The sequence below is a fragment of the Protopterus annectens genome, chromosome 5.part0, assembly GCF_019279795.1.
Source record: "Protopterus annectens isolate FY-2018-M chromosome 5.part0, PAN1.0, whole genome shotgun sequence".
NCBI lineage: Eukaryota > Metazoa > Chordata > Ceratodontiformes > Protopteridae > Protopterus > Protopterus annectens.
Window position 1 is genome coordinate 1,146,234,060 of NC_056735.1, and position 14,761 is coordinate 1,146,248,820.

The 14,761-nt window shown below is 39.9% G+C and overlaps 1 protein-coding gene across 2 annotated transcripts in view; it reads right to left on the bottom strand.

Annotated features, from left to right (window-relative positions):
- Positions 1–2,478: 2,478 nt before the first annotated feature.
- GPR45 (G protein-coupled receptor 45) overlaps positions 2,479–14,761 on the bottom strand; it is a 362,520-nt gene continuing 350,237 nt past the window's right edge. For both annotated transcript variants that reach the window (XM_044071002.1, XM_044071000.1), the window contains one exon: positions 2,479–5,756. In XM_044071002.1, the coding sequence (XP_043926937.1) occupies positions 4,464–5,591 (1,128 nt within the window). In that variant the 5' untranslated portion in view covers positions 5,592–5,756 and the 3' untranslated portion in view covers positions 2,479–4,463. The remainder of the gene's footprint in view (positions 5,757–14,761) is intronic.

The following is a 14,761-nucleotide window of genomic DNA, read 5'->3' on the forward strand; positions in this document are numbered from 1 at the left end:
CAGCTCATTAACAGTTCAGAGCATTAATCCTCTGCGTTAACCTCCAAACATATTCATTCAGGAAACAGAATTTTTAAATATAACATCCTTACACCACAACAATATCATGGCTTTTGCTGTATACACCCCAAATGATGATATACTTCAAGCCCTTGACAAAAGACTTAACATAGGGGCAGTGTTTACTGAACTCACCAAAGCCTTTAGTCTAGTTGACCACAATGTCTTACTGAACACACTTATAGTAGCTAGAATCAGCACAGCTTCTCCCTTTGTTTAAAAGCTTCCTTACTTCTACACTGTCTAAAATGCAAATTGGAAAATCCTTCTTTCCCTCCTCACAAAAGGCATCGTGCATAGATCAGTCCTGTCCTAGCTTCTTTTCTCACTGTTTATAAATGATCATACAGCAACACTACCCCAAACCATGTTGTTTGGGACCCACCAAAAGCTATCCTAAGTATTTCAAGAGTGGGGAATACTCTACAACAATAAAGACCCTGCTGAAGCTATAACACATTTCAAATACCTTGGAAATGTGGATTGACAGGTCTTTCAACTTTCAATTTCATATTTAAAAAAAAAAAAACGAAGGCTAAAGCAACCTCACTGATTTTTCTGATATGATTTTTCACTTCTCCACAGAAAGTATAAAGCATTAGTCCAGCTAAAATTACTTTAGCTAGCAGGTATAGGAGACTTTCTCACTGATGCTCTCCCTGTGAGAGGAAGTTTCTGGTAGTTTATTGACTTAAGTAGGTAGATGGGTGGGTATTCTTGTTGTAATACATTACATTCAACAGGTCAGTTATTTAAAGGCAGTGGTGGGAGGGTCCAGGGGTGCTGAATGGAGGCAGTGGGATCTGTTCTCGCCCCAGGTGATAGGCACACCTCTCTAGAAGGAAGAATGGCAATTGGTAAAGAAGTCTTATTACCCCAGCTTGAATGTGGATCTCCCAATCATAGCCGGTGCAGCAAAGAAAAAAAACTCACTGCAAACTACAACAAACAGCATATGTGGATTTATCACTCCAGCAGCACAAATTGAGCAATTGAGCACCACTGCTCAGTCCTAGCAAAGGCAAAATGGCCACCACATAAAGATGCACATTACATCTGTCTTGCCTAACATAAATGAATACACCTGCAAACTTTCTAATTCTTTGCTAGCCAGAAAATAAACAAACATCTGCAACCTAAGGTCACAGACCTCTCTGCTATAAACACACCCCAATACAGACTACTTTACTTTCACTGTTACCACTGTAACACTACACACATGGGAAGCACAGCCAGCTGACTATTTCCCCTAACCAGATTTCAGAAACCAACAAAATAAATACCTTCTAGAAATAAGCAGCTTATAAATGTTACTCAAGACAAAGGGACATTTGAGAAGCAAAACACTGCTCTCCTTGCTTCTTACTTTCCTATAGCTTAATCACCACCTTCTAATCAACTTGGAATACTTCTCTCTTTCTGTGCCCCCTCCCACCATATTTCCTGTCTCTATTTCTATCTCCCTCTCTGCACTCTTTCCCACTTAACACCTTCACTCTATAAAGACACATGAAGTAAATATCGTATATGGCCAAAGCTACATCAGTATTTCCTTCTTAGTTTTTCTCATGTTATTTCCACTGTAAGTTAAAAGTATTATGTTTGTTAAATCTTAACAATAATTCTCCTTTAGATGCTGTGATGTTCTTTTCAAATTATGCTGTTGAAGTTGGCTCCCTATTGAAATGTTGGCACTCGAAATGCCATGCACTTTATAAACTGAAAAAAAAAGACCAAAAATCCTTTAGAAAAGTGAATTTCGAAAATCGCTCTTCTCCTTTAACCTTCTTTTTCTGCAGAGGGACATGCCTCCTGATGTTGGGGCCAAGCCCACCGCACCCCTTGAACACATATAACTCCAAGATCTCCATACCTTGGAAAATAGGGAATATTCCAGGAAATGGCCATCACAGACTTAATATATGTAATTCCCCTTTTAATTCAGTCTCTGTGTTATGGGACTCACTGTAACGGGTCCTGACATTTCAAATGGTTACCACTGAAGGGGTCCTATTTTGCTGCATCTATTTTTAATGCACATTCCCTGGCTGAGCCTGAAAATGGTCTGGTTGGATCAGCATTCTACCCCAGTTAAAAAAAAATAAAAGTAAAACCAAATCAAATCAAATAAATACAATAAAAATCAAAAGCAACCAGATTAAACAAATCTTTTTCAAGTAAACAAGCAATAAGAAAAGTAAGCAATGCAGCCACCCTATTGCTCACATTTGATTTGTAAAAGCAGGGCTTTTAATGCACAGTACACAGACTAACCAGTGCTAAACACCACTGATAAAGTTACTATAAGGTTGTGTCTGGCTGTCATTCAAACAATGGCAAACATGCAAACAGCCCACATACACTCAAGGATAAGGCATAAATATGTAAATTGCTTAGGACAACTTTCTATGTAATATATTACACCTTTGCCATACAATCAACAAACAAACAAATACAATCTGCTAGGAATTTATCATATAATGCAGTGAAAGGGTACTGCAGATTTTACTATTACAGTTAGTGAATCGGTCATTTGAAGGTTAGTCAAGTCTAAAAGGCAAACAAGGCACATTGGATTACAGCCAGATATTTTTTTGCTACCTAGACTTCTTTCTTGAAAAAAGTCTTCATGAGATTTGTATCTCTGTTGCTTTTATCTGCTAGATTATCCATATTAACAATCAGCAGTAGCTTGCATCAGTTAGGGCATGAGCAACTCTATTCAGGTAGAAAAAAGGTCAACACTTTTCTTTACATAATCTGTATTTCAGATCTGATATTTATTGAATTTCTCCACAATAACTTTGAACCGTTTGTGTTTATCTGCTACTGATGTGTAAATACTTAAAAAAATGTATATATATATATATATATATATATACATACACACACACACACAAACAAAAAACACGAGTTTTGCTTTCAAATATTAAGGTGAATAAATATTTATGTTTCTGGTAACTTGTGAATACGTCTTTCATCCGCTTCCAAACTAGTATTGTCTGCAGCACATACCATCTTCACATGCTAAACCTTAGCATAAAGGTGCACCAGGAGTTCTTTTAAAAGTCCTTGGGGAATTGTAGGGAAGAGAAACACAATAAATGCACTGTGTAAAGAGTGCATTGGATGAGGACAGTGTGAACAGGACAGTGGCAAGGATCTGATAGAACAGAAGCTATGAGTGAAAAGCATTACAGTATAACCAGATACTGATTTAAGACTTCATGCCAGAAACCACATCATAGTATTTTCTGTTTGAATGGTGATTATTTGCTGCTGCTGTTAATTTTCTGTTGTAATGAGAAGGTACAGCTATAAAAATTAGGAAAATTTACGACAGAAATCTGTATCTGCTCATGTTTTCTTAATATACTTCCTAAATATCATTCTGAATTAAAATATTTATTTCAGTGCCCAAAATAGTTCAGGTTTTATAAATAACTTGGTATTGGCACACTAACGATATTTGTCAGTTCTAACTTGAGTTATTGTATAGTTTACTTGCATTAGCTGATGCTAATAAAAATACAAGACACATTTTGGCGCTAAAACCTTATACACATTTGGCTCAGACCATCAGAACAAAAGTATAACTTGTACTGGCAGTGCATGCAAATGTAAACAGTTACCAAAAAAGTCAAAACTACTTCTTTAGCACAATTAAGTATGCAGGCACTTTGCATTCAAACTTTATAAAATGATACTGATATTGTACTGTGCCCGAGTATCACAATTATTGCACTGTGCAGAGTATCGCTAACAAATTTTCAAGCATAATACTAGAAATCTGTATTAAGCTTTTAACATAGTAAAATATAAAACTGCTTAATATAGTAAAATTACCAAAAGGCAATGACCTGCATTTGCACAAGCCATGAAAATTCTTAATATATATTTTGTTGGGAGATATGATGTAGCCGTTAAAGAAAAAAATATTTCTACATAGATGATAATCTGTGATGCTCTGTCAAAAACATTCTCTGCATATACTAATATTACTGTAAAAAGGAAGTCAAAACTTTATTTTATACATTTCCTTTCAAAATGACATTTGTAGATTTATGTATTTCGACATTTATTAGATCTTTCTAATGTGTATATTTGTTGTGCTTTGAACTTTCAGATAATAAATAAATATCTCAAAGAAATGCTTACTGCAAGCTATAGTCTTCAGCAGTGGTATACAAGAGTAATCACTGTTGTATCTGTATGGATATATTTGACAGACGTCTGAAGTTTTATTATTGCACTGTTTTGTATTCTTTATTTAAAAGACTAATAACCTAAAATATTATAGCATACTGACTCCTCATAATAAAAGTTTATAAAGAAATGGCAATAATGATAACATCAGTTTTACAGGTTACTTTGTAGCCTGGCTGTCTTCGCCAATGTCTTCATCAGACTGATGAAGACTGATGCTCACCACATACATAAACTGTACTTGGACGAACCCTCCTTCTTGTCCGACTAGGCACTTTTGGGAGGATTTGGAATGTCTTGGGCATAAACTCCATGCAAGCTTCTCGAAACTTTTTGATCCTCCAGCAGTATATCATTGGGTTAAAAACAGATTTGAGGTAACTGAGCCACAGTACGCAGGTACTAACTATGTAGAAAGAAGGGCTGTAGTAGAACTGTCTGCTGAAGACAGACAACAAACTGAAGACTGTATGTGGCAGCCAGCAAATAGAGAACCCAATGAAAAGGATCAAGATAGTAGTGAAGGCTCTTGTCTTGAAGCTCATGTCCACATTTATTTGGTGAGGCCTCTGAAGACCCATAAGGCCTAGTTTACTCACCTGGCTCAAGCAAAGGCTTTCTGCATGGTTATGAATTCTCACAGCATTTCTTCTTACTGTGTTCAGAATGCAAAGATAAGAATAGAGCATGATGCTAAATGGAATAAAAAATACAGTTACAGATAACAAAATAGCATAGGCCCTCTCAGCTGGAGATTCTGTGTAACCCAAAACACACTGGGGTGCCTGAGCCGGCACCTTCATGGTGGTCCAACCAACCACAGAAGGGCAAGAGATGCAAAAGGAAAGAACCCATGACACAGCAATCATTACTTTGGCACGATGGGGATTAAGTTTGTCTTGGCGTTGCACTATAATCAAGAAGCGATCCACACTAATAATCAGAAGTATGGAGACACCTTCCAGCACAAAAAACCAATATAACATAGCAGATATCTGGCAGAAGTAGGATCCAAAATACCAGTTGACTGTAATGACTGTTACTGCAGTAAAGGGCATGCAGAAGATGGACAGCATTATGTCAGAAAATGCAAGAGTTGCTAGCAAGAGATTGATGGCTGAACGCATAGCTGGCTTTTGGTAGACAATAAGGCAGACAACTGCATTCCCAAGGAAACCAATCGCAATCATGAACATCATTATTACTGCCAATAATATTCTTAGTGGGACAGGTAACACTGTGAGGCTAGCATCTGTTGACAAGGCTGTCATATTTGACAAATGAGAGAGACAATCTTCAATGGAGCTGCTGTTGCAAGGTGACATTGTATAGAATTAGGATCTGTACAGATGAAGTAATAGCAAAGTCTCCATGGTGAGGAAGGAACTCCTTATTTTTTGTGGACAGATGAATGATCCAAAGCTGATGCCATGATATTCAATGAATATACTGTTAGTTGGTTTCATGTGTGGTTTTGTTTGTCACAGGACCTATGTAGAGGGGTTTGAAAAACAGCACATTAGAATATATATTACTATTACTATGCAATAACAACTTTATTATGGTAGACTGAAAGAAACAATATTTTATTTTCTAGTTCCAGTTAACTACTACATATTTTTTACATGAATAACAAAGGCATGCCCTACTCTATCTGCAGTGTCTTCATCTGTTCATTTGTCTGCTCCTTTGTTCATGATTTTTTGCATATTCATATTGTATAGTGTTGAGTTGGTGTTTGCATTTACTTTCCTTTTGTTATTTTGTCATCACAATTTATGGTATCCCCAGGTCTTCACTACAGAAATGGAGACATGTGATGCCCCTGCACTAGCCCAGTAAATCAATCCTCACCACTGGCAACAGTGTGGGGACATACACACTGGGAAAATGACAAGTAAACACACAGTAAAGTGCAATTTAAGAGCACACAGAGACCACAGTCAGTCTGGGGGCAGTTTCTACCTCTTTCTTCAAATCCCCAATAAGACTCCCCACTGGCATAGCTACAGGGTTGAGATCTCAGCTGACTGGCCAAACCAAGACCTCCAGCACCCTCTCTGTCCAATCAGTGCTTCATGTCCCTGCCCAAGTAGCTGACACACACACACAAACACTTTGAGGTTTGATTTACATGCACACACACTTTGAGGTTTGATTTATGCACACACACACACACACACACACTTTGAGGTTTGACTTGCGCACACACACACACACACACACACACACACACACACACACACACACACACACACACACACACACACACCTGGGAAAGGCTGGCACAGATTTCTAGCTATGCCCCCTTCTGCCCAGACTATAAGGTAGTTTCCACCACCACCAGCCACTACTTATCAGCTACTTTAAGGCCCTTAACAAAGGGTGGCCAACCGTACTGTGTAATGTTGCTATTAATCCAAGTGGTAGTTTGACCAAGAGTCAGGCTGTTAGGAGTGGCCTGTACAGTGTCACTAAATAGATATGCAAGTATCCTAAGAGCTTAAATGTCTCTAAACAAACCAGCCACAATTGAAATATTTAAATATATTTAACTCATTATATCCGAGTGATGCCTCCAGGTGTATCTGCTGTTACCTCCTACTGCTCCTCTAGGCATCAAATATTACTTGTTCATACTTGCTTTAATAATTCCAAAACCATGCTACATACAAAGTGTCAGAATATTTTATCTTGAAGCATACATGATGGCAAACACAATTGTATTGATATTTGACCTCTGTCAGTGAGTATTTGTTAGAATTGTAAGGTGATAACTTCATTTCTAAAGGCTCAGGCCACACCACTAGGAGTTAAAGGTACACACTCAAAAGAGTTGTACTGGAGGGAATGAGTTAATAATTAATAAAAGAACAAGACAACACTAAATATGTATTCACAGTGACATCAGAGTTCAAGATCATAGGAATATTTAAAATAATGTTGCAGGACAGTCTCAAATAAATACAGAAAACATCTAAACTAATCTTTACTATGTTCCTAACTGAATCTAAGAGAACTTACTGTACCCTAGTTAACTTACTTACAGCAAGGCAAGTGCAGAGGCAGTGAGTGGATGTTGTCATGTCAAAGACAAATAAAAAATGCCCTGTCTCTTTCTCTCAGAGAGTTCTTAAATTAATATTGCAAATATTGCAGCTGGGATACTTGCAGTATGACATAACTTTTTTGTCACTTGACTTCAGTTCCCAGGCTCAAAAACAACCCCCACTGATGCAGCATCTAGCATCTCCTTGTGAAAATACATAGCCTTCAGATGTTTGCAGCTGCTAGAAGACATAAAACAATAAAACACTTACAATACAATGCAGAAGGCTCCCAAGTTCTAGACATCCTGTCTCCTTCGCTGCATTGAAACTAACTTTTATAGCACAATCATAAAACAATTTAATTTCAACTATTTTCTTGAAGTTTTGCAAGTTAACCCTCTATGTTCTAGTTCCCATTGTTAAAACATATACAATTACACAGGTACAATAGTTTATATACATTTCTGTTCTTTCCCAGTAGGGTACACTGTGGACACATCCTTAAGCTCAGTACTTTGCACACACACACACTTCTGTACCAGGAGCTTGATATACAGACAACATACAGTTCTAATATAGTGGTAACATAAGCAATTTCATCCTGCTGATATTCACAAATGACTTAAGTATTTACAAAATTCCAGATAGCTGTGCTGGCAGTATCTCCTTCTGTCACACTTCTACTTAAATCATATTAATATTCACAAATGAAATATAATTATTTACAAAATTCCAGGTAACTGGGCTGGCAGTATTTCCTTTTGTGCCAATGAACTGACTTGGTGTACCCCATAACATAAGGTAATAATCAAAAAATACAATGTTAACAAAACATAATTTTCATTTCTTGGAGAAACTGGTATAGAATACTGTAATCTTTGTGATGCATTTCACAGGTTGATTGCATAGGTATGAGTATGCTCATGAGCAGTGGTAGAAAACAGCTACTGTAGTCTTGAATATGTAAATAGTATGTATGGCAATGCATACACCTGAAATTTCGTCTTAGTACTGTGGTGTATCATTTATTATTTATTTATTTATTTTAAATTTGTTAACCGGGCTAGTCTAACTGGATATATTTCCATTTTCAGCAGAGGCCCGGGGAGAAAAGCTCCACATATAGACATAAGAGATACATCATGAGCACAAATAACAGATTACAGACTGGTAGGACGTAGACAATGAATATTGTTACCAAAACAGAATAGGACTTAAAATTTCTAGACAATCTAAATGACATCATATTAAATATTATTACATATTTTAAAACCAAGAAAAGAAAATGTAAGACCAAGGAAAGAGAAATGATCATTGTTACCAAAAAAAGAATAGGAGTTTAACTTCCTAGACAATCTAAATAACATCATATTAAACATTATTGCATATTTTAACACCAAGAAGAGAAAGTGTAAGACCAAGGAAAGAAACAATAGAAAGAGAGAGCAGATTTATAAAAGATATATACTTTCTGGAAAAGAGTCATAGCCATAAGGAGGAGAAATCTAGGGGAGAAGTACGTAAGGTGGAGAAGGAAAGCTTAGGGGAGAAAGCAGGAGGCACAAAAGAATAGGGAGAGAAAAAAAGATTCTGTAAATGCTAACACATTTGCAGTATATGGAGTGCAGTGATTACACTCTGATATCTGGTAAAAAGACAAATCAGTTAAGAACTTCAATAGTGAGGGACACTATCTTAACAATTGTTAAGCACCCCTGCCTCGGTTAAGATCGGGTATTGTGCCAGGCAGTTAAACTTGACAATATTGACCAGCAAACTACCATGGTAGAATTACAGATTTATTTCTACCTGCTGTCTGTGTTGGTAATGTGTCCCTGACTTTCTGTAATATGAGAGTATGTTACTGCTTTCTGACAGCATTTGCTAAGTGCTTTATGGCTTTCTATAAACAGCAGTACATGAAGCAGATAAAGCTCCATGCACTACAAAGAATTATGATCGGGTCTCTGCTTTGCTTTGCTCTCCTGGTGAATTTCTTGGCATCCATGTTTTGAACACACAATAAGTTGGTTATGATTGGCATTCTGCTCATAATCATATGAACCATCATGCCAATAATAAATACTAGTTACAGCACTGCCTGACTTATTCTGCTCTACAATTTAATTATACATCTGAATATTTATTTTATTTTATTTATTTTACATTTATCGGGAAAGTCGGACTGGACACAGGTCCATTTTCAGTGGAGGCCCGGTGAGAAAAGCTCCACATTACAATACATTACATGAAAGTAAAAAGAAGTAGAACATACATACATATGGCATATATACACATCAGGACAACATGCTGGTGATTAACAAACATACATATAGCATATATACATACAACAGGACATCATGCTAGTGATTAACATTTCTTACAGTAGACAATCAGAGGTACATTTTTTTTTCTTTTGCAGTTATAAGTTTTGTAAGGTAAATATATATGGGTTTGGAAGCTTAGAGGGGAGAAACTGTTTATACATAGCTATATCCTGACAAATTCTCTTGGTATGGATCAGCCTGGTGAGTGGCATGAGCATAGCCAGTTACTTAGATAGTGGGTTTTCAGGAGTTTTTTGAATCGACTAAAGGAGGTGGTAGAAGTTATTTGGCTTGGTAGTGTGTTCCAGATTTTGGCAATGGTTCATAGGTTCATACTAGGCTATCTGCCCTGGGGCAATTATAAGCCTAGCCCGATTGTGTTTGGCTTACGCCACCCCTTGATTTGAGTATACTGTGCCCTTTTTAAAGTTTAGTTTACTGTGCCTCTGTCTAACAGTGACACAGAAGTAATCCCCGGGACAAACCTACGATCCCCCATCCACTCATCAAGATTCTTCTTGAAGAGAGTCAGTGAGGTGCTCTGCCTAACATGAATTGGAATTCTATTCCAGAGCGAAGGGAGCCTCTGGGTTATGAATCTGTCCCTCCAGCATGTTCTATTTATTTCTGTGCTGAGGTTCAAGTCCCTCGAGGGCGTGGCTCTAAGGGATTTAGATTTACTGAGGTGGAGCATGTCCATTAATTCTGGGTTGGACATAGCTTTATATGTAATGGCATAGATCGCCTCAAAGTAGGCGGTATGCAACTGAGTAGAGCTGGAGTTTTTTTAACCGAGCAGCATATGGCATCTGTTTGAGTCTCTAGATCCTCCTGGTGAGGTACTTTTGGGGTCTTTCTAATTGCTGCAGGTGTCGGGTAAGGTACATCCCAAAGGGGGCATTGTATTCTATGATGGGCCTGATGAGGGATGAATAAAGGGGCACGATTACCTCTCTTGATCTAGATGTGAATCCTTTCATGATGAGGTGGGCTATGTAGAAGGTCTTTCTAACCACTTTGGCAATGTGGTTGTCAAAGGAGAGATTAATATCAACTTGGGTCCCCAGATCCCTAATTACTTTCTCTGTACTTAATGGGTTACCACCTATGTGGTAATTTGTGGGCACATTGTTTTTGTCAAAGGGTATGACTATACACTTTTTGGCATTTAGCTTTAGACCATGGCTCTGGCACCAGTTATCCGTCTCTGCGAGACCTTTTTGAAGGATGTTTGTGTCAGCTGGAGAGTCGATTATGGCGCCATAATCCTCCCACGTTGGCCTGTACCTCAGAAAAGTAAATACCGAACAAGAGAGGTCCCAGGACAGAACCTTGTGGGATGCCACTTGTGACCGGTTTCGAGTCTGACATGGCTCCAGCAACTCTGACTCTGTGGGTTCTGTCTTTGAGTCAGTTTGTGACCCATCTTGTGACATAGGGGTTTATATTTAGGCTGGATAGCTTATCTATGATGCCCGAGTGGGGTATTGTGTCAAATGCCTTTGCAAGGTCCAGATAGGCTGTGTGGACTACCTTCCCTTCATCTATGGCCTTGGTGACTGTTTCGAAGAAGTCGACCAGGTTCAAAAGGCAGGATCTGCCCTTGACGAAGCCAAATTGGGTAGGATCTAGTGTCTGTAGGTCCCCAATTTCTTTTGTTTATGAGTTCCATGATGATCCTCTCCATAGCCTTGCAGACTAGGCTAGTCAGGCTTATGGGGCAGTAGTTTCCAGGGTCCGCAGAGGCGCCACCTTTGTGGAGTGGGACCACTGTTGTGGTACGCCATTCTTTGGGCACATATCCTGTAGTGAGGCTGAGATTGTACAGCAGTTTTACTTGAGGGATTAGTTCTTCTTGGAGTTCATGTAGGACGCAACCCAGGACGCCATCTGGTCCCATGGAAGCAGTGATGTCCTTCAAGGATGCATCTGCAGTCCTTACAAATGGGTTGTCCTGTCGTCAGGCAGCCCTTCGGTCGGCCGGATTCCAAAGTCTGGGTCTGGCCTCGGCTGGTGTCGCACTTCACCCGACGTCATAGCTGCAGTTCTTCGGGTATAAAGGCATCAGCCAAAGCCATTTTCCTCAGTCTTTCTTGCCGCGTGGCGCCCGAAGCAGAAGCTGTTCGCAAGTGCCGGTCGGTCAGACCCAGAGATTACTACTACCGAATACTACTTCGAAGACTTCTAAAAAGCTAAGTACCCCGTTGGGGACTCTTTCTTGCCTCAGCCGATGTCAGAAAAAGTAAATAACTGTTTAACTTGTGGGAAACAAATACCTCATAAAGATTTCCGCTCTTACTGCTTACCTTGTTTAGGCCCAGACCACGACGTAGCAGTTTGTTTAGCCTGTGCTTCTTTCAACCGACGAACGCTTAGGCGTCGGTCGGAGTTTGCTGAACAGTTTTTCGGCTCAGATTTTGCATACATAATGCCGTCGGATCCTCCGACTACTCAAATTGTTAAGAAAGAAAAGGACCGACACTCGCGGTCCGCGGTTTCGGCCGAAACCACGGTTAAGCAAACCGCGAGTGTCTCGGTTTCGGCCGTCGGTTCAATCTTCAGCCGAATCCATGACTACTAGCGAGGCTCCCTCTACCCTAGTTGAATCGGCCTCTGAAGTTTTACCTACTACTGTGGTTTCACAAGATTTATCGGACACCATCCCTTTGGATGTTTCTACCCCAGCACGTGGTGCTGCTAGGCCTCCTGCAGCCATGTCTATAAAGGACTTTGCCAGGGCTAAAGCAGCCAAAACTTCTAAGTCTGTGCCTGTTAAGCCCCCCTCTCACAGGCCCAGCTCCAGTTCTCAAATGCTTACTCTGGCAGAGGATCTCATCTCTTTAATAAGGGGATCCCAATCTCACCCAGACAGGGCCTCTCAACCTCCAGAAAAGAGACCTAGAGTAGAGCCCCCTGAGCCAGTGTCCTCAGATGACTCTTCTGATGATACAGACAATACAGACCATCCAGAGGCTCCCTTTTCTACTTATGAAGATTCCGATGCTGAAGAATCGATTCCTTCAGCTTCTCCACCAGAGTAGTTTTCTTTTGGCTAAACTTTACATGCCATGAGAGAGCAATTCCAATGGCAGGGGCAAGATTTCTCAGATTCAAGGAAAAGGCTTAGGACCTTTTTACACTTACCGCAACATAGGCCTTTAGCTATACCTCCAGTTCTTCCTGTTGTGGATGATGCATTTAATGATGCTTGCACTGCTCCTGATACTTTACCTCCAGCCCCTGCTAAGCCCGATAGGTTCTACAGGGTCCCGGACACTCATCACCATTTATACAAGGCTCCTTTCGCAGATCCTGAGACTATCTCCCAGGGGCCTAAGGCAGTAGCTTCGACCTCAGCTAAAAACCCTCTCCCTTCTGAAAGGGAATCCAGGTCCTTAGAGAGATGGGGTAAAAAAGTATACACCTCTGCTACTCTCTCAGCTAGAGCATTGAACTGTCAGTTCCATATGATCCAATACCAAGAGTTTATGCTTGATCAGTTAACTAAGAAACTGTCCTCGGATGATTCTTTAGATAAGAAATATGTTCTAGAAATGGTGAATAACATTCAGCAGGTTAGTAACCATTCCTTAAAATGTGGCTATGATGCACTGGAGGCTTCATTTAGATCAGCCATGACTGGCACAGTTATAAGAAGACATGCATGGTTGAAAGAACAGGTCCTGCCGGATCATGTTAAAGCAAAGCTGTTAGATGCTCCTATGGATAAGGTCAGTTTATTTGGTTCTCCTGCCCAACAGGTACTGAAGAAAATGGAAGAGAAGGCAAAATCTGTACAAACAGTAAAAGATTTCTTACAGGTTCAGCCCCCAAGGTTTAGCAGGAACTGGCCTTCCAAAAATTGGTCCTTTCCAGACTCCTCTAAAACTCAGAGAGGGAGGAATAGACGTACAAGAGGCAGAAATCAATCCAGAGGAGGTGCCTACAGGGGATGCCAGTGGCAAGGTAACAACCAACGAGGCACAGACACAACCACTGCCACTACAACAGGACAATCACAGTGACTTGGCTTTGACACCGCCTACCAGGGAACAAATAGCAGCACCCTTAGGCGGAAAGTTAGCATTATTTTCAAAAAACTGGCACTGTATCACAAGAGACAAGTGGATTTTGCAAACTATAGACCAAGGCTACAGGTTTCATTTCCGCACTTTACCCGGAAAAAGAGGAATGCCAAACCTACCACCAAATCAAAAGACAGAAGCTCTAAAACAAATAGCTCAATTAGCAAGGATGAGAGCTGTGGAAAGGGTACCATCTATGGAACAAGGCAAGGGATTTTACTCCAGACTCTTCCTGGTACCAAGAAAAGAAAAAAATTGGAGGCCTATTCTCGACCTGTCCGCTTTAAACACATACATCATTGTTCCAAAATTCAAAATGCTGACCCTACAGCAACTTCTTCCCATGCTGGGCAAGGAGTTTTGGCTGGTAACTCTAGATCTCAAGGAGGCATACCTGCACGTCCCCATACGACCACATTGCAGAAGATACCTCAGATTTCTTGCAGGATCAGAGCATTATCAATTCTCAGCATTGCCCTTTGGCTTATCTACTGCCCAGAGTGTTCACGAAATGCCTGGCATCAGTAATCGCTCACTGCAGGCTTCAGGAATCCAAATTTATCCATACCTGGACGACTGCCTAATACAAGCGGACAACAAAAACAAGCTAACAGAAGACTTACAAAGAGTCATTTGCTTACTACAGGCCCTGGGATACACAGTCAATATAAAAAGTCAAGACTGATACCATCCCAAACAATAACCTTCTTAGGTGCAGAATTGGACACAGTAAAACAGATGGCATTCCTAACTGCAGAAAAACAAAAACAACTTCCTGTCTATTTTTTGGCATTAACAAAGCAGAACAAACTAACAGCAAGGAAAGTACTGCAGGCCTTGGGCTTCATGGCATCCTGCATAATTCTGGTCCCCCATGCCAGACTACATATGAGAAAACTACAGTGGTACCTAAAGAATTTATGGTCTCAACACAGGCACAGCTTAGAAACCGAAATACCACTAATTCCATGCCTGAAACAAGAGTTCCTGTGGTGGGCTCGGGCATGCCAGTCAAACCCAGGTTTGCCCTTCC